This window comes from Lemur catta, chromosome 1 (assembly GCF_020740605.2).
Source record: "Lemur catta isolate mLemCat1 chromosome 1, mLemCat1.pri, whole genome shotgun sequence".
Classification (NCBI taxonomy): Eukaryota; Metazoa; Chordata; class Mammalia; order Primates; family Lemuridae; genus Lemur; species Lemur catta.
The window spans coordinates 169,327,795-169,354,342 of NC_059128.1; the positions used below are offsets into that span (position 1 = coordinate 169,327,795).

General features: G+C 35.6%; 1 protein-coding gene and 1 pseudogene across 1 annotated transcript in view; both read right to left on the bottom strand.

Moving 5' to 3' along the window:
* The window catches only part of STAG1 (stromal antigen 1), a 342,007-nt gene that overhangs the window by 230,155 nt on the left and 85,304 nt on the right, over positions 1 to 26,548 (bottom strand). The window contains exons 2-3 of the mRNA XM_045539117.1: positions 10,370 to 10,482; positions 2,632 to 2,734 (exon numbers count right to left, since the gene is read on the bottom strand). Of these exons, the coding sequence (XP_045395073.1) occupies positions 2,632 to 2,734; positions 10,370 to 10,398 (132 nt within the window). The 5' untranslated portion in view covers positions 10,399 to 10,482. The remainder of the gene's footprint in view (positions 1 to 2,631; positions 2,735 to 10,369; positions 10,483 to 26,548) is intronic.
* On the bottom strand, positions 20,528 to 23,769 carry LOC123644114 (annotated as a pseudogene).

Below are 26,548 nucleotides of genomic sequence, written 5' to 3' on the forward strand. Positions count from 1 at the left end.
GTTACAACAAATATTAATTAGGACAACTGCAAAATAAGGGTGGTTTAATGGAGAAAAAGTCTCTGAAATAATAGCATATTAAAAGGAAATATTGAGATGATCTCTAAAAATGAGATGCCTCCTAAGAATTTAGAAATTTTTAAAAAACTGCCCATAAGAGAAAGTCCTTATACTATTTGTTTTCATTTGACTAAATGAATAAAATCAAAGATAAAAGAAGACCCCTTAAAATGGAATAAAAGGTAATAGGTAAAGCTTTTTTAAAAGAAGTAATGAATAGTATTAACATAACTAAAACAGAAACATTATCGGTCGAAACTTGGTATTATTCAAGATGGAGCTAGTTGACAGAAAATGCCCAATCACTGAAGAAGAGGTACCTGGAGCAGAACTCTAATCCGATCATTCTGACAATTACATCTCTCAAGATTAATTAACAGCACGGCATTTTGGCTTCCTTAAGAGAAACAGTGTGGGAGTTTAGAATATGAATTCAAATCCTAGCTTTGCTATTTACTTACTGTGTGACAAAATGCTACTTTTTAACTTTGTTTTCTACACTGTAAACTGCATATAAGACCCATTTCATGGCACTGATGTGAGGATTAAAAGACTTAAAAAGCACCAGCTCAGTGTAAAGCCCAAAGTAGAAAATCAGGAAGTTGTGTTGTTTCCTCAAAAAAGAAATGGGCCTGACTGAATTAGGTGGAAGTACAGATAGCCATGTGAACTAATGAGTATGAATATATGGCCTGAAGGATAACTAAAACAAGCCTCTAGAATGTTACTATCCTAACCCAGTCAACATTTTTTCCAATTCTATAAACACAGCATGAACATGTACTATTTACCTACTAGATTATGTTGTAGTAATTTCACTAAAATTTAAATAGTATTTCCTACCACAAAAGAACTAAGCATTTGGGTACACAAAGCATTTTCAACAAGCACACCATAACAGGGATTCAGCTGTACACACATCAAAATTACGTAAGTTCTAAGGAATAATACAGCCTGCTGAAGGGGTGATAAATTCTCTTTAGGGAAAAAAATAAAAGGTCTCTTTAGGGAGATAGCACTTAATCTGAATCCTATAAGTGAAGACTTTCAATGAGGGGAGAACAAATTCAAGCAAGCAATTATGTGAGCAGTTCATTCTCCTACTTAAGCAAGTTTAGTCTTATTTCCAAATCTGCAGCTATAACCTGTGATATCCAGTATAGCAATGTAATCTATAGTCTAAAAAAAAAAAACAAAACCCAGGTAGTAATGGGAACTAGAATAGTCTCCAGTTTCGAAGTGCAGGAGTCTTTCACTTTTCCCAAAATGTTTCTGTAAGGACTACTGTACCACCAATACCTCTACAAATAAAGAGGTAATATAAAAAGTGATTATAATGCATACCTTTTCCCCCATAAATTTTTTCCCTTAAATATAAGTGAGGGATAAAAGCAAGTGGGTAGCAAAATGGAAGAAGTGTTCCTTTCATCTTTTTTTTCCAGGTTGGCCTGGAAATATAACTAATTAAAAATCCTGACAGAAAAAATGATTGAAAAACATCAAAAAATAGTCTTGAGTAACTCACTACAAAGGACATATACACAATAACTGGTTAAACAAACAATTGCAAGGGTTGGATTGTATTTGCATCATGATTCTAATCAACAAACTGCATTTTAAAAATTATAACATTCATGACATGATTATAAACTATAAAACTGGTTATTTGGTGATGTTAATATAATATTGTCATGTCAAGGTATGATAATGATATTGTGGTGATATTAAAAAAAGATATAGACAAAGTAAGCCCTTATTTTTTTTTAGCAATACATACTGAAATATCTACAGGTAGAATGATATCTAGGATAACATTTAAAATAACCTGGTAAGGAAAGAAACGGAGAAGGAGTGAAGAGATTAAACAAGATTGGCCACGACTTGATAACTACTCAAGCTGGGTAATGGGCATATGGGGGGTTCATTATACTACTGTGTCTCCTATAAAATGATGATAAGATTTTCCATAAGAACTTGTATAAAATAGAAAAAAAATTTAATAGCAACAAACATTACAAAAATAAGCACAGAATATTATAAGCCTTAACCTCTCGACACACAGATACTACTATCTTTGAGAGCTTATGCAAACTTAAATTATGACTGATGTTCTTAGAAGACATAAAGATATCCCTCAAAGAAGTGTTACCTAGAGCTCTTCTAAACTTCTCAATCATATATCAATGGGAATGTATATTGATACAGACCCCAAATCCCAAACTAGTACTACTAAAACACACACTTAGGAGCTCATAAGATATCAGAGTGCAACTGAAAAGCAGGAAATCTTTACTAACTACATTTCATTCATTGTTAATCACCTCCTGTACGCCTTCACATGGGCCACTATTTATTTGCAGTAGAAGTATGGAGAAAAAAAAGATACTATAATTTCCTTTCTCTGATCATTGCCAAGACAATTTATACAAAGCAAAGTTTCCAAACTCTATTGTGTCAGTGAAATTTTTAAAAAGTATTAACAGTACAAGTACTAGAATTAACAAACAGCTCATATCAAGCCCATTACATGGTCACCATTAAAGAAACAAAAAAGACAAGCATAATACATACTGGAGGCCGGCCAGGACGACCCCTTTTTCTTTTTCCTTTGACCTCTGTTTCTTCAAGTTCGCTGCCAGCATCGGAATGGGCAGTGGTTTCATTAGTTGAATCCCTAGAAAATGTTATATTATTTTAGTGAGCAAATTAATTAATAAATACAATGCAGTTCACTACTTTCCTTACCTCATGTTATATGGCTGACTAAAAGTGGTTTATACCCCGACTTTCAGAAAAACTCTTAAATAAACCAAAAATGTTATCCTCCCTGCTTAATATCAGATAAGATGGAGTGAAATGAGTCCTCCAAATAAAGAGGAAATGACTGTGGAAATGGCAACTGCTATACAAACTATAAACGCAAAATATAATTGCAAAAAACTAATTCTTCAGTATAAAAAAATAAAGCCTTCTGAGTTTTAGTCATTTTATAAAATCATGAAAGTCAGTGGTATCCTGATAAATGTTTAACAACTGGCTCTTCAAAAAACTATAAACACGTAAGTTATAAATGTTACTGATATGGAGGATATGTAGCACACAATTTGTGAACAATAATAAAACACACAATACTCTCTAGCATAAATTCCATATAGCCAATTGATTCTCAAAAAAAGATTTGATAATTTTTGCCAAACTTTCATATCAAAATCTAACCTATGGTTGCAACTGATAAGTGAATATGAGTTTTGACATGAAAGATGGTTCCTATTTTTGTTCACTTTAACAAACAGCGTGCAAATAAAATAATAAAGACATTTGTTGGAACTTCACTCATTAGTCAGTGGTGTGAGCAACTTCTCTGCTGAATTGGGTAATGGTTATCAAATACTGGAAGAATACTTCCTCAATTTTGTGAGTTACGCATAATGTAATGGCTACAGATCATATGATATACCTTTAGGTTGAATCTGTATTTTTAATAATTTATCACTTTCTTAAGTCTGCAGACAATCAACAAAACAATAAATTAAGCCCTGATTTATAGCATTTGCTAATTTTAATGGTGTACATACTCCTACCATAGCCAACTTCACACGACCAAACCAAGTTGGGAAGAGACAAACAGTAGTACACTGTTAAAACAAATTCCCATCATACAGATACAAAAGGTGTACAAGACCAGATAAAAAAGGTGTAAATAACAACCTCAAGTGCACAGATAACAGCAATATGTAAAATAAGAAGTGATGAGTTTTGAATGTTTATTTTATTTTTAATATGAATTATTTAATTTTAAGCTCATATAATTTAACTTTTTATAATAGCTATGTTGTGTTTAACTGGCTTGCAAAATTTCTGAAAATCTAATATTCAGCTCTCACAGGACAACATAGGCTGGCTTCAATGGAGCACTAAAAAGGTACAGATAGTATAAACAAGAATCTCTTCACTAAATTCTACATTACTGACTTGATTAAGGATCTGCAAATAGTAGGAAGGGTACAGAGAAAATGGTAAGTAACTCACAATCTATTATTTCTCAATCTGCTTCACTGAATGCCCTTCTTAGGCCCATTCCCTCTTTGTGTTGATTCCTTAAAGCTCTACTCTTAGTGTCTGCTCTTCTCCCTTTACACTACACTGCCATGGAGATCTCATCAATCTCATCTGTAACTTCTATACAAATGACTTCAATACCCTATCAGTACACCTGACCACATTCCATATCTCTAACTTAAGATTTTTAACTTGAATGCATGACATGCTTCTTTGAATGCCACCTCAAATTCACCATATATACCACATCTAAAATTAAGTCCAATTTCCTTAATTAATTAAATTAATTTTTTAAGTTAGTACATGAGTATGCTTTAAATTATACAAATTTATTATTGCCACCATTATCCTCTTACTCAAAGTCATAGAATCATAACAATCTTCCTTTTGTGCCTCCTATTAACACAAGTCCTCCTTAGTCATCCTTCTCAGTACAATAATCTTATTGTTTCCATGATTACCATCAGGATCACACTCCCGGAAATACTCTCAATTTATCTCCCAGTTTCTACCAAATCCTCTGTTCAAGCCGCTCTCTACACTATTGCCAGTAACATTCTCACATCATGTCACTCCCTAGCTTGCAAATCTTCAAAGGTAATCCTGGTATTTAAAACTGTAAATAATACTGTAGAAAAAAAAAAAATGCCCAGGGGTCAGAAAACTTTTTCTTAAAGGACCGTACAGTGAACATTTTAGGCTTGTAGGTGTTAAGGTCTCTATAGCTACTACTCAACCCTGGTGCCATAGTATAAATGCAGCTACAGACAGTATGTAAATGAACGGACATGGCTATGTTCCAATAATATTTTATTTAAAAAACAGGCATCCGAGCTACTAGTGGTTTAGTTTGTCCATCCCTGACCTAGTGAATCTTATTTGTCTCTACTAAAGAACAGTAAATCATAATATTTTTTCTCCTTATTTCCAAATTGACCATGTTCTGCATATATTGCATGTCAATTTATGTTATCTAGAATACATATGCACAAAAACCTTGTTAAGAAACATATTACTGTCCAGATCTTACACATGAGGAAAAGAAAGATCTGAAAACCTGATAAACTTGTCCATAGTCACACACCTAGTAAGAGACAGAGTCCAGTTAGATCTCAAGATAAACTTTAATTCTATTTTCATGTAAGGATATTGGAATGCAAATATCATATTTTGTATTTATCTTGTGCAGACAAAATTTACTAGTGCTTTTGAAGCTTATAGAAATCCCCAGGTAACTACAATAGCAGACCAGTTCCAGCATATAAGTGACCCATTAGTGAAACTAATTTATGCTTCAGCAGTATAGTTTACTGACCCCTCCAATCAAAAGCACCCAGAAAAGTACAATTAAATAGTTCTGCCAACTGCAGCCAGCTTAAAAGGTGAGAACTATTACCAATAAACAGCTACTGCATTCTCATTAGTACATGTATGTATATTTATTTATTAGAATATAAAACATATCAATTTTGGTTTTTTTTAATTTCAAGCAATAGAAAAGATATAAGAATACAAGGAAGACCAGGCAGAGTGGTTAATACCTGTAATCCTAGCACTTTGGGAGGCCAAGGTGGGAGGATCGGTTGGCCAGGAGTTCAAGACCAGCCTGAGCAAGAGTGAGACCCTGTCTCTACAAAAAATACAAAAATCAGCCGGGCATGGTAGCACATGTCTGTAGACCCAACTACTCAGGAGGCTGAGGCAGAAGGATCAATCACTTGAGCCCAGGAGCTTGAGGCTGGCTGCAGTGAGCTATGATGATGCCATTGTACTCCAGCCTGGGCAACAGAGTGAGACACTGTCTCAAGGAAAAAAAAAAAAATTTCACGTCATCCTACCGTAACTCTGAATCCCAATCTACAAAATACCACTGTTAACAGATGGATCCTGCCATAACTATCTAGGCTTTTCCATAAATATATAATATTAGGTTATTAAGTATGAAATGTCCAATTTCTTCAAGTACTATGTTTGACAGTTGATACCTCTGACATTTCACTTTGACACTTCTTGTTTTATGTTTCTTGTGAAGGTACAACCTCCTCAGTCTTTCAAATGCACATTTTGGCTTGTGGTTATCTTTCATATTTTTTAGAGCAATTTTTGTAAAACCATGGATAAGTCAAAAATTCGTGTTATTTTCCAAATATGAGTTCTGTCATGGAACCAATGCAGCGCAAGCAGCTCAAAATATCAACAAAGTGTTTGGGAAGGATGTGGCTAATGAATGCATGGTATGAGCCAATGACTTGAGAAGTTCCATTCTGGTGATTTTAATTTTGAAAATGAGCCATGTGGGTGATCTAAGACCAAGGTGGAAAATGATGAGCTGAAAGCTGTAATGGAAGTGAATCCTACATGTGAAGTAGCAGCAAGGTTCGACATTACTATTCCAACAATATTGGACCACTGCAAGCAAATCAGCAAGGTAAAGAAGCCACATAGATGGGTTCCATGTCAGTTAAACAAGCATCAGAAGAGAAATCTTCTCAAAGCTTGCCTTTCTTTGCTGTCATGACATAGAAGTGAACCATTTCTACACCATACTGTTAAATATATGATGAAAATGGATTCTTTTTTACAATCACAAGCATTTGGCACAATGGTTGGATAAAGATGAAGTGCCAAAACACAGTCCAAAACCAAATATTCATCCAAAAAAGCTAATGGTGTCCATTTGGTGGTCCAGCACTGTTATTATCCACTACAGCTTCATAAAACCTGTCAATCAATTACAGCAGATGTCTACTGCAACCAACTGGATGAAACGAGGAGGCCATTAAGCAGCCGAGACTGGTCAATAGAGATAGGCCAATCCTCTTGTAAGAAAACACTCGACCACATGTCACACAAACAACACTGCTCAAACTACAGAGACTGGACTTGGAAACTCTCTGTCATCCAACATATTCACCAGACCTTGCACCAACTGACTACCACTTCTTCCATGCTTCAAACCACTTCTTGCAAGGAAAAACAGTCAACTCTCAACAGGCCATGGAAAATGCCTTTCGCACTTTCATCTCCACTGGCTCTGCAGGCTTCTTTGCTGCTGGCATAAACAAGCTACCATTAAGATGACAAAACTGTGTTGATAGTTTAGGCGCATACTTTGATTAATTGTATTGTTTCTTGTTTGACATATAATAAACTACACCTTTGATTTGAAATTGGACATTTCATATTTAATGACCTAAAATATAAGTGAATATCTATATTTCCATTTTTCAAATGTTAAATAAGTGAGAATTTTCCATACAAATACATGGGATTTCTGAATGGCAATCCATAATATGTATAGAACTTATTTAACTACTTCCTATTAATGAGCACCTATCTGTCTCTAGCTTTACACTATTATAAATAGAGTCGAAATGACTGTCCTTGTACATACATCTTATTATACATCAAACAAATTTCTCTCCAGGACAGACACAGTGAAAATGCTGGGTGTCAAAAGTTTACGAAAATTCAAACTCTGACCAATCACTCTTCAAATATCCTGTGAATGGCTAATTTTCACATTTATAAGACTACTGGACATAAATTAAGAGCATAGAAAAATAAGATTGACTCTTATAATAAAAATGACTTTGCTCCTAAAACTCTCTAAAAATGTGGTCTACCACTCTTCATCTCCACTGTAACTACTTTAATTCAAGTTGTCATTACCTCCACCTACATACTGTAACATTGTTCTCCTAATAGATGTCTCCTGGTTTCTAGTGTTGGTTCTCCCAATCTAAATACTATACTAACTCAGAGTAATTTTCTAATTATGTATCTTATTATATTTCCCCCATGTGAAAAACCCCATAGTGGCTTCCCACTGCTCCTAGGGGGAAAAAAACATAATTCCTAACATGTCTTAGCAAGTACCAATATGATATTGTTCTTCCCTACTCACAACCTTATCTCATGTCACTCTTCATTCCCCAACTCTGAAAAAAAATATGAAAAAAAAAAGGCTTTATTTCACTTTCTTAAACATACCATACTTCCTCCTATTCCAGGATCTTTGCACATGCCATACCCTCAGTCTAGAACTAATATCTTGCTCCCTTCTTCTTTCCCCAAACCCATACCCCCACTTTAGACCTCAGCTCAACTATCCCTTCCTCAGAAAAGCAGACTAAGTAAAGGCATGTGTTAAAATTCTCAAAATACCTTCTACTTTTCCTTCACAGTACCAGTGACAGTCAGAACTATGTATTTGTGAATATTTGACTAATATCTATCTTTATAAGCTTAATGGCAACAAGAACTGAGTCTGTTCTACATGCTATATCTATTCAGAACCTAGCATACTTTCTGGAATATAAATATGTGCTAACTGATAATATGCTTAATAATAAACAGCACTAAGGCACAAATGTGTCAGCAATTATATCTAAGTAAGCCAAGGAATAATGAGGTCAATGACCGGAGTGGCCTTTCTTGTGTCTACATTTCAAAAATCATAATTGGACTGAATATTAAAAATAGCTATGTCATAACATTAGTTTCTGAGACAACCTTAGAGATCAATTTCTAATATATTACTGTCACTTTACAGATGATGGAAACTAAAGTTTGCAAATAGTAAGAGAGATATCCGGTTCCCTTTCCTCTACAATGAAGACAGAACAATGCTACAAGGGATAAAGCAAGATAATATACACAAATACATCAGACAAAATTTCCAGAAAATTGTACGCCCTCATAAAGGTTTATTCTAGCTCAACTTGACCAAGAGTACCATCTTCAAAGGACAAATCTAAACTAGAGCTCATTTAGCCAGCTCTGAGGCCACCACTATCCAGTATCCATAGACATAATACACATTTACATGTTTCTGAAAAAATTTCACTCACAAAGCAAAATGATATTAAATACTATCACATCAATATAATCTCTTTAAATACAGCCTCTGTTTCATATTTCATCAAAGAGATATTTATGGAAGGTCTGCCTCATACCCAGTAGCATGCTGAAAGCCAGCCATACAAAAGTGACACACAAAGGTGCACAGTTTAGAAGGTGAGTCAGAAACAGTAGGAGATGGTTATAAAATATCATGTTAAGTATGGTGCTAGAAAAAAGCACAGGGCATTGTAATAGCACAGAAGAACACCTACCCCAACTTTGAGGGACCAGAAGAGCTTTGCTGGAGGCATGAGACCTGAGCTAACACATAGATAGATACATTGCGAGTTGGCCAGGTAAGGGCAGGAGTGCTTAAGAACAAAGAAAAGAAAGAAAATATGGGACCTCCAAATTTGATATTGTGTTCAAGCCAGGGAGTAAAAGGGAATGAGGTAAGTAGGTAGAAAAGACTTAAATTTTATCAAGCAGGTAAAGGAATCTGGACAGTTTTGTGTCTTAGAACTCCGGAGGGAAAAAAGAAAACCAGGGACCAATTAGAGGTTATCTCTTGGAAAAGTAGTATATAAATGAGCTGGGCAGTAATAGTATATAAATAACTGCTTATTAAACTGCTGATTACTTTGATATATCTCAACCATGGTTATCAAAAAAAATCAAAATATGCAGATTCCTGATTCACATCTAGACTTAAAACTATGAAAGGAATAGCATCTGCCATTACTGGGACCACATATCCCAGAGGATCCAAAATAAGCCCCAATTCTAAATCTTTCCTATAACTCCAAGAAATCTAATGAGATGCCATCAAAAATGCCAACTGGTATATCTCTTAGATTACTTATGATAGCCACAATGGCTCAACAATCTCAATCTCAGGGAATATAAAGAACCTAATGAAGGAGTGAGCAGAGAGAGGCTAGAGAAAGAATATGATATAGGATGGAGGTCAGCAAAGTTGTTTTTGTAAATGGCTACACTAACTGTTTTAGGTTTTCCAGGCAATATAGTTGCTATCACAACTTGCAATACAAAGCAGTTATAACCACTATGTAAAGGAATGAGTGTGGCTCTGATCCAATAATATTTTATTTGCAAAAATAGGCAGCATATCAGATTTGGTCCATAGGCTTTAGTTTGCTGGCCCTTAATATAGGACATTAACATCACATCTTTTTTGTTGACTGTCAGAGAACATACTGACATTTCAATAACAAAAGCCATGGATGGATATGGTAATTATACACTCTAATAATTGGATTGCAAATATATTGTCGAAATATCAGAGAACATATTTGATATGTCTCATCAAAGAAAGCATTTTGATAAAGAAATATGTTGTACAAATTTTTCCTTAACAATTAAATAAGAAAATTATAATACTTACTGTAACACTGGTAACTCTGAAGTAATCATTGCTGAAGAGGTCCTTCCACAATGCAGCAAAAAGAATCAAGTGCTGTACAACTCAAAACTTTTAAAACAACCTCAAAGGCAATCCTGTCGATTAAAAAAAGAGAAAATTATTTTAAATAATAAGTAAAATCTTCATGTTAAAATAAAATGAAGATGTGAGAATACATAATCGGCAATCAATCTACACTACCAGTGATTATACTACTTGGTATTTATCCAAATAGGCTGAAAATCTATGTCCACAAAAAATGTGCAAATAGGTGTTTATAGCAACTTTATTCATAATAGGCAAAAGGTGGAAACAACTCAGATGTCCTCACTAAGATAGAGAAATAAAATATGTCCATCCTGACAGTAGAATATTATTTGGCATTAATAAAAAAGAGCTATCAAGCCAGAAGATGTAGAGGAAGTTCAAATGCATATTATGGATATTATAATACTAAGTGAAAAAGTCAATATGAAAAGGATACATACTACATGATTCCAACTATATACAACATTTTGGAAAAGGTAAAACTATGAAGACAGTAAAAGGATCAGTGGCTGCAAGGGGTTGTAGGGTGAGAGGGATGAACAGGCAGATCACAGAAGATTTTAGGGTAATGAGACTATTCTGAATGATATACATGTATAACTAGGAACACATATCATTATACATTTGTCAAAACACACAGACACCAACACCAAGGGTGAAACCTAATGTAAAGCAGGAACTGTGGGTGATAATGACATCTCACTGTAGGTTCATCAGTTGTAACAAATGTAGCGTTCTGGTGTGGGATGTTGATAGTAAGGGAGGCTAGGCATGTTAGGGACAGGGAATATAAGGGAACTCTCTGTACTTTCCCCTCAAATTTGCTGTGAAGTTAAAACTGCTCTAAAATATAAAGTCTAAGTTTTAAAAAATATAGCAGGAAAAGTAAGATAAAACAGTCTAAGATGGGCCATGATACAATATCAAACAGAATAACAGGTATAATTCTGGAATTTCAGAGAGATAAAGTACAAGGCAGTACAAATATTTGGAGAGATAATGGAGGAGAATGTTCAAAAAAATAATGTAAGATATTAAAACAGATGTAAGATCAGAGAATTCCTAAGCAGAATAAATACACCAAAATACAGAGATTGCTAAAAAACCGAAGTTAAAGGGAAAATTCAAAAGGAAGGTAAAGAAATGGGACACATCACATACAGAAAAAACAAAGCTAAGAACCATATCAGACTTCTTGTTGGAAACTATGTAAGCTGGAAGACAATGGAGTAACGTCTTTAAAGTGCTGAGAGGACAAAAGTCAACCCTGAATTATATACCAAGTAATAAAAATGTTTAAAAAATGAAAGAAAGGAGTAACATTATAGAAAAGGGCAGAGTAGGAAGCAGCAAAAACAAGCCTCTCCAGTGAAGCAACCCTTAGGATGACAAGAACTGACAAAATTCAGCTTTTACAGAAAGCTTGAATCTAAATAAAAATGTGTAGCAAAGACAGGAGTGGTTAAGAAAGTAGCTGCTAAATTTGGTGAGAAGGCACTACAGCGTTTTTGCTTACATGCCTACATCCCCAACCCCCCAGCTCAACAGTGTCAATGGAGACCAAATACTTGGTGCAGCCTGTTGGTGCCAGGGGAGGCAACAGAGAAGGCCTGAGAAAAGCATAGGCTTTGTACCTCTAGCTGATCTCTGAGCTCTCTGTGAGCAGATGATGAAGACTAAGGCAGAGCTGCAAGTGGCCTGGTTACTGAAGGAATAGCTCAGTGAAGAGCCAATCTGCAAACACCAACTGAGGTTTTTTGTCCTTTTAGCTCTATTTCTTTAAGTAAATCTATCAGGTTACTGGTTTGACTACAAATATAAAAAATTTCAGTGACCACACATAACAACAAATACAGTCTTTGCAAAAATAGTTTTGGGGGAAAAAAATCACCACATAAACAGCTGAGAGCCTGCGGCTCTCAACAGGCAACAACATTAAACTTGGGGGTTGGGGGTAAGGAATGATTTTTGGAGTTAAAACCTTCCAATACTCAAAACGCTCAGTTTTCAGCAACAAGAACCACAAGACAAAAAGAAACAAGAAAGCATGGACTATTCACAGGGAAAAAAGAAAGAAACTATCCCTGAGGAAGCCCAGAAATGGTAATTACAAGACAAGGACTTCCAGAAGAGGATAGAGAGAAAGAAGCTAAAAGAATATTTGAAGACATAATGGTGTAAAACTTCCAAATTTTCATAAAAGACAGGAATCTATAACCCACTAAAGTCAATGATCTCCAAGTAGAATAAACTGAAAGAGACACAACCAGAAACACTATCATCAAACTAACAAGTCAAAGACCAAGAGAGAATCCTGAAAGAAGCAAAAAAGAAATGACTTTTCATATACAAGGAATCCTCAATATGATTAAAAACCCATTTCTCATCAAAAATCATAGAAGAAGGCAGTAAGATGACAGCTAAAGTGCAGAAAAGAAAAACTGTCAACCAAGAATTCTATATTAAGTAAAACTATGCCTCAACAGTGAAATTAAGATATTCTTAGAAAATCAAGAGCTGAAGGAGTCTGTCACTATACCTGCCCTACAAGAAATGCTACAGGGAATCCTTAAGGCAGAAATGGAAACACAATAGACAGTAACTGAAAGCATTAAAAGAATAAAGAACACTGGTAATGGTTAACTATGCAGGTAAACATTATGGCCAGTATTATTGTATTTTTGGTTCATAACTCTTAATTTTGTTTCCTATATGACTTAGAAGACAACTATATGAAATAATAATTGTATATCTGTGTTAAAGGACAAAGCTAAATTGTTATCAATTCAAACAAGATTGGTAAAAATTTAGGATGGACAGTAATTGTGATCACCAGTATAAGTACTAAGAAAATAACTAAAAAATAAACAGAAAACAAAAGACTGTATTTTGAGGAACAAAGAAGATATAAGGCATACAGAAAACAATGAAATGGCAAAAGTTCTTCCTTATTAGCAATCTCTTTCATTGTAAACAAATTTGTCCATTAAGACAGATAGAGAAATTAGAAGAATGGATTTTTTTAATGATCCAACTACATGCTGTCTACAAGAAACACATTTTAGATTCAAATAGGTTGACGGTAAGAAGATGCAAAAACATATTCCATACAAATGGTGAAAAAAAGAGAAATGGAGTGGCTATACAATAGGTCCTCCATATTCACTGGGTTCTGAATCCTGTGAGTTAAACATTGGCAGATTTTGATATCTTCAGGGGGTTCTGAAATCAATCCCCTGTGGATACTGTGGAACGAATGGACTAATGTCAGACAAAAGAGATTTTAAGTCAAAATGTTTTACAAGATATATAGAGAGGCCAGGCGCAGTGGCTCACACCTGTAATCCTAGCACTCTGGGAGGCCGAGGCGGGTGGATCGCTCGAGGTCAGGAGATCGAGACCAGCCTGAGCAACAGCGAGACCCCATCTCTACTAAAAATAGAAAGAAATTATATGGCCAACTTAAAAAAATATATATATAGAAAAAATTAGCCGGGCATGGTGGCGCATGCCTGTAGTCCCAGCTACTCGGGAGGCTGAGGCAGTAGGATTGCTTAAGCCCAGGAATTTGAGGTTGCTGTGAGCTAGGCTGACGCCACGGCACTCACTCTAGCTGGGCAACAGAGCGAGACTCTGTCTCAAAAAACAAACAAAAAAAAGATATACAGAGGGACATTATATATGGAGGGACAGGAGGCCAATTCACTGGAAAAATAAGAATTATAAAGAGGCCGGACACGGTGGCTCACGCCTGTAATCCTAGCCCTCTGGGAGGCCAAGGCGGGTGGATCGCTTGAGGTCAGGAGTTTGAGACCAGCCTGAGTAAGAGTGAGACCCCATCTCTACTAAACATAGAAAGAAATGATCTGGACAACTAAAAATATATATAGAAAAAAATTAGCCACGCATGGTGGTGCATGCCTGTAGTCCCAGCTACTTGGGAGGCTGAGGCAGTAGGATCACTTAAGCCCAGGAGTTTGAGGTTGCTGTGAGCTAGGCTGACGCCACGGCACTCACTCCAACCCGGGCAACAGAGCGAGACTCTGTCTCAAAAAAAAAAAAAAAAAAGATAAAGATATATACACTAAACAGCAGAATCACAAAATATAAGAAACAATGGCAGAATTAAAGAGAGACTGTGCTACACCCGTTCAACAAAACATAGAACATCTACACACAAGACCAAAAGGAAAACAGAGGATGTGAATAACGACATATAAACCAACAAAACCTAACACACATATACAGAACATGCCTTCCAACAAGATAATACACATTCTTCTCAAGTGCACACAGAACATTCTCCAGGATAGATGATATGGTAGGCCATAAAAGAAGCATCAATAAATTTTAAAAGACTGAAATCATGGTGTCTTCTCTGACCATGATGGAATGAAGACAGAAATCAGTAACAGGAGGAAAACTGGAAATATGTGAAATAAAACAACAGTATCTTAAATAATCAATGAGTCAAAGAAGAAATATTAATAATGAGGGTAATCAGAAAGAATACTTTGAGATGAATGAAATAAAAACACAACGTATCAAAATTTATGGGATGCAGAAAAAGCAGGGCTCAGAGAGAAATAAGGCTGTAAATGTCTACATCAAAAAAAAGGAATCTCAAATCACTGACCTAACTCTAGACCTTAAGAAAACAAAAAGAAAGGAGAATAAACTAAACCCAAAGGCAGCAAACAGAAGGAAAAACCAAAATCAGAGCACAGATAAATGAAACAAAGACTAGAAATACAATATAATCAATAAAACCAAAAGTTGATTATTCAAAAGGGTTAAGAAAATTGACAAATCTTTAGACAAAGTGACTGTGAAAAAAAGAAAGGGCAAATACATAAAATCAGAAATGAAAATGGGGATATTATAGACCTTACAAAAATAAGATTGTAAGAGAATATGGTAAATAATGTATGCCAACAAATTATACACTTATATTAAATGGATAAATGCCTAGAAATGCACAAATCATCAAAATTGGCTCAAGAACAAATAAAGTTTGAACAGTTCTACAAGTAAAGACACTGGATCAGTTATCAAAACTCTCCCCACAAAGAGAAGCCCAGGACCAGACAGCTTCAATGGTGAATCGTATCAAACACATTTAAAAAAGAGTTAACACCAATCTTCTCAAACTCTTCCAAAATATAGACAAGGAGAAGCTACTTCCTAACTTATTCTGAGGTCAGTATTTCCATCATACTAAATCTGTACAAAGATATTACAAGAAAACTAAACACCAATATCTGATGAACATATATGCAAGAATCTGCAACAAAGCATTAGCAAATCAAAACACAATGTATAAAAAGAATTACACACCAGGACCACGTAAGTGGGATTTATCCCAGGCATGTAAGGCTGGTACATCAGTACCTAAAGAAGGAAAACTACATGATCACATCAAAGCACATAGGAAAAGCACGTGACAAAATCCAACACTCATTCATAATAAAAACTACCCATAAACTAGGAATAGAGGGGAACATCCTCAGCTTGATAAAGAACATCTCCAAAACACTACAGTTAACATCACACTTAACGGTAAGAAACTCAAAAGCTTTCCTGCTAAGACTAGGAAAAAAGCTAGGACGCAATTCTCATCACTCTTTTTCAACATTGTACTGAAAGTCTGGGCAATAAGACAAGAAAAAGACACAGCCAGGGAAAGAAGAAATAAAACTGTCTCTACTCCCAAATGACATCATTATCTATGTAGAAAATTCTTAAGAATTGAGTAAAAAAACAAAAAATAACTCCTGGAAGTAATAAGCAATTATAGCAAGGTTACAAGATACAAGATTAATATATAAAATTCAATCACTTTCCTATAGACTAGCAATGAATAAATGGAATTTGAAATTAAAAGCACAATACCCAATTATATTTGCATCCAAAAAATTAAACACTTAGGTATAAATCTAACAAAATATGTTTTAAAAATCTATATAAGGAAAATAAAACTGATGAAAGAAATCCAGAAAGAACAACAGCAACAAAAAGGACATATTCCACTTTCATGGATAGAAAGGTAATATTATGAAGACGTCCAGGAAAAGTGGCTCATAATTGTAATCCCAGCACTTTGGGAGGCTGAAACAGGAGGACTGCTTGAGACTAGGAGTTTGAGACCTGCCTGGGTAACACAGAAAGACCCCAACTGTATAGTAAATTTTTTAAAAATTAGGCAGGTGTGGCCGGGCGCAGTGGCTCACGCCTGTAATCCTAGCCCTCTGGGAGGCCGAGGCGGGTGGATCGCTGGAGGTCAGGAGTTCGAGACCAGCCTGAGTGAGACCCTGTCTCTACTAAAAATAGAAATAAAAATTATCTGGACAACTAAAAATATATATAGAAAAAATTAGCCAGGCATGGTGGTGCATGCCTGTAGCCCCAGCTACTCGGGAGGCTGAGGCAGTAGGATCGCGTAAGCCCAGGAGTTTGAGGTTGCTGTGAGCTAGGCTGACGCCACGGCACTCACTCTAACCCGGGAAACAAAGTGAGACTCTGTCTAAAAAAAAAAAAAAAATTAGCCAGGTGTGGTGGTACACGCCTGTAGTTCTAGCTACTAAGGAGGCTGAGGCAGGAGGATCACTTGAGCCCAGCAGTTAGAGGTTACAATGAGCTATGATCACACCACTGCACAACAGCCAGGGTGACAGAGCGAGACCCTGTGTCTAAAAATAATAGTATCAAGATGTCAGTTCCTCCCAATTTGCCTTATACATTCAACACAATCTCAATCAAAATCCCAGCAAATTATTTTGTAGATATCAAAAAATGATTCAAAAGTTTATATGGAGAGGGGAAAAAATAGAAGAACTGGCAACACAATATTGAAGTAGAATAACAAAGTCAGAAGACTAGCACTACCTGACTTCGAGACTTCATATAAAGCTACAGTAATCAAGACAGTATGGTTACTGGCAAAAGAAAACAAAAATAAACAGAACAGCGTAGAGAGCCCAGAAACAGACCCAAACAAATAAAGTCATAACAATGTGATATAATAAAAATATATATATTTGGCCTTAATCTCTGATTCCTGACACAAAAGCCTCTAAGACTCTTGGAATCTCTGGCAAGATTTGAGTGTCTTTTTGTTGTTAATGAGATGATTGGTGATGGAAAGCCCCTGCATAGCTTCAGGATGTGGGGGAACTAATCATGTGATTAGAGATTAGAACCTTCACCCCTACCCCTACCCTCCAGGGAGATGAGAGGGGCTGAAGTTTGAGCTCAATTACCAACAGCCAATGATTAAATCAACCATGCCTGTGAATGGGACCTCCATGAAAACCATAAACCATGAGCTTCAGAGAGCTTCTGGGGTGGTAGCTGCATCCAGGTGCCAGGAGGGCAGCACACCCCCAACTTCATGGAGTCAGAAGCTCCTAGGCTCAGGAGCCTTATACACCTCACTCCATGTGCCTCTTCATCTCACTGTTCATTATATTCTTTACAATATCCTTTATAATAAACCAGTAATCATAAGTACAATGTTTCCCCGAGGTGTGTGAGTCACTATAGCAAATTATCAAAACTAAGGAGCAGGTTGTGCGTTCTCCAAATCTGTAGCCAAGTCAGACAGAAGTGTGGGTAACCTGAAAACATACTACTTGTGATTGGCATCTAAAGTGTGAGAGGAAGGCAGTCTTTTGGGACTAAGCCTTAACCTGTGAGTTCTGTACTAACTCCAAGTAGTTACTGCCACAATTGAATTAAATTGTAGGACATCCACCTGGTGTCTGCAAAGAACTGAAGAATTGCTTGGCATGAAAAACCCACACATTTGGTATTAGAAGCGTTCTGAGAAACAGTTTTCTTTTAATAATCAACTGATCTTTGACAAAGGAGCAAAGGCAATACAGCGGAGAAAAAGTCTTCAACAAATGATGCTGGAACAACTGGACATCTACATGCAAAACAAAAAAAAAAGAGAGAGAAAGATAATCTATACACAAATCTTACACTTTTCCTGAAAATTAACTCAAAATTGATCAAAGTCCTAAATGTAAAATGCAAAAATATAAACATTTAGATAAGTTTGGATATGGTCATGACTTTTTAGATAAAACAACAAAGGCACAAGCCACAAAAATTGATAAACTGGGCTTCATTAAAATTAAAAACTTCTGCTCTGTGAAAAGATACTGTTAAAAGAACAAAAAGACTAGGAGAAAATATTCACAAACAACATACCTAATAGGACTTTTATATAAAATATAAAAAGTTCTCTTAAAACTCAATGGTAAGAAACTCAATTTTTAAACGGGCAAAAGAATTTCCTTAACAGATACATCAGCAAAAAGATACACAGGTGGCAAATAAGCATATGAAAAGATGTTCATATCACATGTCATCAAGGAAATACAAATTAAAACAAGATACCACTACAAACCTATTAAAATGACCAAAATCCAAAATACTAACTTCACCAAATGCTGGTAAGGATGTGGAGCAACAGGAATGAGGAACAGCAGTCATTACTGGCAGGAATGTAAAATGGCATAAACACTTTGGAAGCCACTTTTTTGTATTCTTACAAAATAAACATACTCTCACCCTACCATCCAGCAATTGCATTCCTTGGAACTTACTCAAATGATTTAAAAATTTATGTCCACACTAAAACCTACACAAACATGTTTACAGCAGCTTTATTCAGAGGTTAGGGGAGCAGGAAGGATGAATAGGCACAGTACAAAGGATTTTAAGGGCAGTGAAACTCTTCTTAATGATATTACAATGGTGGGTACATATCATTACACATTTGTCAAAACCCAGAGAATGTACAACACCAAGAGAGAACCCTAATGTAAACTATGGACTCTGGGATGGTAATGACATGTCAATATAAGTTCGATTATAAACAAAGGTACCACTTTAGTGGGGGATGTTGACAGTGAGGAATGGGGATCAGGGAAATCTTCTGTACCTTCTGCTCATTTTTGATGTGAACCTAAAACTGCTCAAAAAATAAAGTCTTATTCGTATCAGCAGATCAAAGTATCTAACAGACGCTAACTAATTTATGTCTTAGTATCTTAACATTTGTTGTTCCCTGGACAATTTTATAATATTGGACAGATTTATACATGTGTGAGAGTTCATGTGCATACACACAGAGGCACAATGCCTCATGTACTAAACCATGAAATACTTTCATCTGTTTGCCATGCACTGTGCCACAAATAAAAGAGAGAGAAAAATGATGCGAATACAACTGCTAGCATGATTATTTCATAGCTTAATACTGTTTCATAAATGCTTACCTGAATTAAGAAAAAGGGTTTAAAGGGCAGTATCTGAAGCACAGATTATTTCCAATTAAATGCTGTTTTATTTGTAAAGTACAAGGTCTTATATATTCTCTAAGCACAAGAATTCATTATAGAGGTAAATACTAATATAATACAATGTATCATTAATTCTAGTCTTCTTTATTCTTCCCAAATTTTACCTGAGCTGTCTTAATCTCTTAGCAGTATATGCACAGACAGACAGACACATGTAGGTGATGGTGGTGGAATATCATGATTTTTTAAGCAAATCAACAATTACCAATGACAATGATACTATTTATGAAACTGCTTTTCAACCATTTCTATAAGTGGTACTCTGTATCTACACAGAAGCAATAGACTCATTTACTATTGTTACTGGAATTATAATTCTGTTACCTATGTTTATGATATCAAATTAAGGATATTAATGGCAAAATTTTTGTCTAATATAACGTACATTAATATATAGTAAGTCCTCAATGTCATCCACAGGTTCTTGGAAAACTGAGACTTTAAGTAAAATAACGTATTACAAAACCAAGTTTAGCATATATTTCTGGTCACAAAAATATCAGTAAACTTGTAGATAAAGACCAAAACACTTCTAATATTAAACACTGAAATAAATGTGCACACTCATACATTTAAGAAAGAATAATAATAACAAATAATTATTTACCCAATTATTACAGTTCAGGGTCACAGGTGGTCAGAACCTATCCCAGCAGCTCAGGGTTGGGGTTTTTTGTTTTTGTTTTTGTTTTTGTTTTATTTTTATTTTTATTTTATTTTATTTTTTTTTTTGAGGCAAAAATTTGAATTTTTTAATAACCTATACCAGAATTACTAACAATGGAATTTAAATTTAGATTTGTGAAGAAACATGAAAAAAGTCCAAAATAAACTCCCTCAAAGGGCACACAAAGAAACTACACAGGTCCCCTATGAGGCAGCTCTTCTGTCTCTCAGGAATCTGGGTCCTCCTCAACAGTGCCAGGCAGGTGCGGAGCGGGTGGCTCTGTTAAATGTCGGGCAGGCCAGGCAGAGGGAAGGCAGAAGCAAAGCTCTCGACCTCCTCCCGGAGAGCCCGCACAGCGCTCAGGTACTTATCCACTGCCAGTTTCTCCTTAAACTCCTTCAGGCTGGCCCTCGCACCGATGTCATCCTGGATATGCAGGGTCAGCTCTATCCCTCTGTGAATAAAGTGGGCTACTTTTTGAAAGTCTTTTTCTAAAGTCCTCGGGATGTCAGTGCTGGGGTCCCCACTCTCAGTCCGCTGGGCCGCAGGGCACTTCTGTCACCTGGGCAGGTGTTCTTGTTGCAGGCAATAGAACAGGCTTCTAGCACCTTCCCAGCCCTTCCGCCATCTGTACCTTTGGAACGGAGATCCACGAGGATCAAATGGTTGTCAGAACCACCTGTGACAATTTTGTAGCCCAGCTCCTTCAGGGCCTCAGACAGAGCCCTGCAGTTGGCCACCACCTGGTGCTGATAGACTTTAAATTCTGGAGTCATGGTTTGCTTCAAGGCCACAGCAACACCAGCAATGGCGTGGTTGTGGGGCCCTCCCTGCAGGCCTGGGAACACGGCAGAGTTGATGAGCGACTCCAGGTTGTATAGAATCTCCTTGCCAGTCTTGGGATCCACACTATGCACTCCTCTCCTGTACTAGACAGGAGACACACTCACACACCCCCCCCACACTCATTCATACTAGGACCATGTAGACAGTTAAGCTAAAGTGCACATCTTTGGTACAAGGGAGAAATCCAGAGTACCCAGAGAAAACTCACGCAGACACGGGAGAACCCGCAAACTCCACACAGATGGTGGCCCTGGTCAGGAATAGATTTTTTTTTCCCCTCATCAATGTTATAATGAAAGGCCTGCTGTATACTTAAATTTTCTGTAATATAAAGGTATAATAGCATTCAATCAAGAAAACAAACTTCCAATTTCTCTTCCCAGTAAAATTTAGCCTATAAATGAGACAGATTTCGTAGCTCTTTTAGTGAATAAAAAGAATGCCAAAAGAAATTAGATCTTCCAAATTATATAGCAATTCACACTAAAAGATGGCTAAATAAGTAGGCAACATTAAAACAAGGAGGGAGCTGTAAATCTTTTGAAACATTAAACTAGAAACTCTCAAATATTAAGCAGACAGAAGGATATTTTAAGCCAAAACTGAATTAGGTGCTCAATAGGACAACAACAAAGTTCACTGGTCACAGGAGGTTGAATCGCTATTCTGCTCCATCTCTTTTTAAAATATGTTGTAAAAGGCTATTCTTCTTAAAATCTCTTGGTAACATATACCTTAAAATCAAAAGGAAATACAGCAGAGTGATTTAAGAGTTTGGGTTGTGGAGCTAGATTGTCTATGCTTTTATATCAGGTATACTACTTTCTAAGCTCTGTAAACCGACTATGCCTCAGTTATTCTCTTCTGTCAAACAGGAATACTTTTTAAAAGCCATACCTCATACAGTTGTTGTGGGAAATGACTGGAAGAATGTCTGAAATTCCTTAATGAATATTAATGAACAGCTCTAGGAGGAGGCTGATAAAAGGACAAAGGAATGTAGGCTCCACATGGACAAGTATTTTTGTTCTTTTTGTTCACTTCTACATTCTTAATGCGGGAAACCTAGTAAACATTTGCTGAACTAAAAATACAAGTATGAAAAAAAATAAAAAATAAAAATAAAAAATAAATAAAAAATAAAAATACAAGTATGTATGTACATATTTGTGTGTGTGCGCATATATATATGTGTGTGTGTGTATATATATATATATTCTTTAAGGAGAATACACAAAATTAAACATGAGGAGAACCAGAGTTAGCAAACTAGCCAAAAGTTAGCAGCTTTTTAAATAACAAAAACAAAAAAACAGAAACAGTTAAGGGATGCATTCCCAGTAACTGTGATTCATTAAAGCCATGACTCAAAGCTGGGGCAGGAGTTTGCACAGGGGTTAGGAAGTGAGACAAGAAGTAGGTCTGTCAAAAAAGAGGAGAGTAAAAGTTTGGAAAATCCCCCACAAATAACCTTACACACACATACAACACAGGTGAATGTCCCTGGACTAAAGAAAAATGAAGGTCAAAACAAGACATGTCCAGAGAGCTTTTTTTTTTTATGATGAGTCTTTCCCAAAGCTTTACACATTCATCTCTGAAAATTCAATTCCGTGATAGCCATATTCAACCTCTTTCCCAAAACATGCCTACAAAGCATCTTACCTACACACACTTATAAATACTATAGCAGCATATTTTCTTTACATTCAGTACTCTCATTACTTTAACTTCTTATACTCCATCACTGAAAAAATGGCACCAAGAACCTTAATGCTCTCCTACAATTTCAACTCTTATTACTCCTCTGCCATTAATCTGCTCTTCATAATTCCGAAGTGCTTATCATTTCTCTAACAAAATCAGCTCTCTCCTGCTTCTGTGTTATGTATACATACTGCTTTATCCCCACATCCCATTCTACCTGAAGTAAACTGGAAAGCTCTAACTTTCTTGAAATTTAGGCAGGGTTAGGTCTCATGCTTACAACCCTTCATATCACTTTATACATATCACTGTTATGGTAATTTTTGCCACATATTTTTTGTGCATGTATGCATGTATTTTTACCTTGTAAATACTTAATAGTAGTGTTACAAATTTCATTCAGTCCTTACATTTATCATTCCACTTTTTTAAAATAACAAACTTTATTTTTTGAGTAGTTTTAGATTCACAGCAATTTGCCACATATTTTTAGTGATTTATTCACATTTCTTGCTCTTCAGGAGACTGTATGATCCTTTAGGGAGAACAGTCTTATCGTTCTATTCCCAAAGAATTATCTAGTACCTAGCACTCAAAAGGGGGATTAATAATTAGCAAATGTAAAAATAAAGATATACTATGCCACTAATAACATTAATAAAAAGGCTAATTAATAAGTTTGTTTTTAATGCCATTATGCAGTCAAATGCTCTGCCCCTGAGCCATACCTCCTTTAATGCCATTATGAATGGGTTCTTTTAATCATTGTATCATTGTGATCTCTAATTAGTTACATACTCATTGCATAATATAATTTTTTTTTTGAGACAGCTTCTCACTGTCGCCCTGGCTAGAATACAGTGGTGTAACTATAACTCACTGCATCCGCAAACACCTGGGCTCAAGTGATTCTCCTGCCTCAGCCTCCCAAGTAGGTAGGACTACAAGCACATGCCACCATTCCCAGCTAATTTATTTTTTTGTAGAGACAAGGTCTCACTACATTGCGCCAGCTGGTCTCAAACTCCTGGCCTCAAGTGATTCTCCTCCTTCAGCCTCTCAAAGCGCTGGGGTTACAGGCATGAGCCACCATGCCTGCCCATAATTTACTCTTTAATTAACTAAAATTTCTCTTCTCTGGAAAGGTACAAAATATTGTAATTACAAAAGGAAGCCAGATTTACGGCAAGCTCTAGACCTGGTTCCTCTGCAGAGGAACAACCTCTTGGCCAAGACAATGAGTTGGGTTTCAGGAGTCCAACCAAGACAGGTACACTATCTGAAAAAGGTAGAAAAATCTAAAACCATCAATTGCATAAATCCAAACTAGAGCCTTGATTAGAGATTGGAATGAAAAGTCAGATGCAAAATAATAAATCTAACAAACAGGAAGAAAATCATAAATGAGAAGTGAAGCCAAGAGAAAAGAATCTGACAAGAACTACAAGATTAAGATCAAAGCAGATTGGAAACAATGAAAGTTCAAGGACTACAGGAATTTGCAGATTTGTAGCAGAGTCAAGACATTCATTCAAACCTCTTATTAATCCAACAATCAAAATTTAAGAAAGCATTACAGCAAGGTATTCATTATCTTAAGTGAAAAATGTAAGCTTAATTTTAAATAAATGTATTTAAATATAAAGCCCTCCAAATTATCTTATACCAAGAGTTGTGCTCTTTAACTCACATTATTCAATTGGATTGCTCTAAATACAAAGAGCACTAAAAATGTCATCAGCCTTCAAAATAGTTAACAAGTAAAAATGAACCCCAAGAAAATTAACTTGCCTTATCCCAAATCACCCTGCACTAAATACATTAAGAGAATGCTTGCAAATAAAAAGCTGACAGACATGTCTGTCAAGATTACAAGAATTTATGGTTCTGTGGATTTTATAAGAAAACTGCATTATGATTTTTAAAATTTGCAGTTTTTCCAAAACCCAAATACTAGCATCATTCAACCTCCACCTAGCTAAAAATTACATGCTTTTTAAATATTTAACCAATGGATCTATGTACTCATAAGAACTGCATATTAAGAAAAGCATATCACCAGTTCAGTATACATGGGCAACAATAAAAACATTCCAAAAATGTCCTTTGGCTAAAGCAAACATCTACAGTTAAAGATGGATTTGGGGGAAAAAAATACTACTTATCAGAAAATATCTTCTTTTACCAAAAAAAAAAAAACTTACCAAAATAATTAAGTCTCTGTAGCCCCAGGATTTTCACATAGAAATTATTCCAAAGGTACACATAAACAATCATTGCCACCTCACCCCAGTCCTAAGAAAAAATTGCCAAATTTAATAAAAACACATATGGCGAGAAATTTTTTAAATCTGGTAAAGAAAACATCACTAAAGACCTATCTTTTGATTTTCCTTTAAAATATGTATGTGTGTGAATGTGTATATATGTACATATTGACCCATTAAATAAAACTTTTCATAAAAATTAAACACTAAAATTTATCCCATAATTAATAGCGCAAGCTTAAAGGTTTCATCTAATCAACTCCCTTTCCACATAATTACTACAAAAATCTCTTGCAAAAACCTGTAAGTTTCAGAGAGAAGAATATGTACCTATTAAGTTTGACAAAGCAGTAAACAAAAAAAAAATTCTGTAGGACCATGATGCTCTGGAAGAAATGGGTTCTTAATAAATCCTAAGATTAAATGAACTTTAAAAAATGGGGTCCAAACTAGACAAAAGATGTAAAACTGCAGTGGCTCATTATTTTGTGGTTTCATTTAGGAAAAGGTCTTTTAAAACTGAAAAGTCTAAACAAATATTATTTACTGAACAATAATTAAAGTACTTAATTGTATATGGTTACTTTAAATCCAGAGAGCGCTATGTGTGAGTTCTTAAAACTGCTGTTCCATCATTAAATAACAATTTACCTTTAAATCTGAAAAATCTTTCATATTTTGAAAACAGCTGTAATTAGGAAAACCTGAGTTGTAATAGATTCTAACCAACAGAATAGGAGACATGTCTAAGAGTCCCTAGAAACATAAATAACTGAATGAAAAACATAAATGGGGGAGAATGGAAAACTCTTCCTTACAATAGAATAAATAAATATAGAAGAAATGACAGAAATAGGAAAATTGCCATTTGATAAACACAATATTTTATTCAGGCGAGAATCATTAATGAATACTAAAACTGGTGGGCAAAAGTATAGTACGAAACTTATGCACAGTATCAACGTATCTCCCCACAAGATATTAACTAATCACAAAGGAGAAAATAGTGATGTTACAGTGGAGAAAATCAGTAGATCCCTCCTCAACCAAGTGAGGAAGGATATAGTTAACAGTTAACACCACAGTTAAACAGTTAACAGCACTAACAATGAGACACATCAACAGGGGCCTTCCACTAACATGATTAACAAAGAAGGGCACAACTTCACTTCTGTGGTATTCTTCCCAAAAATGCATACCCTGAATTTAATCGCAAGTATAATCAGAAAAACCCAAACTTGGGGACATATTACAA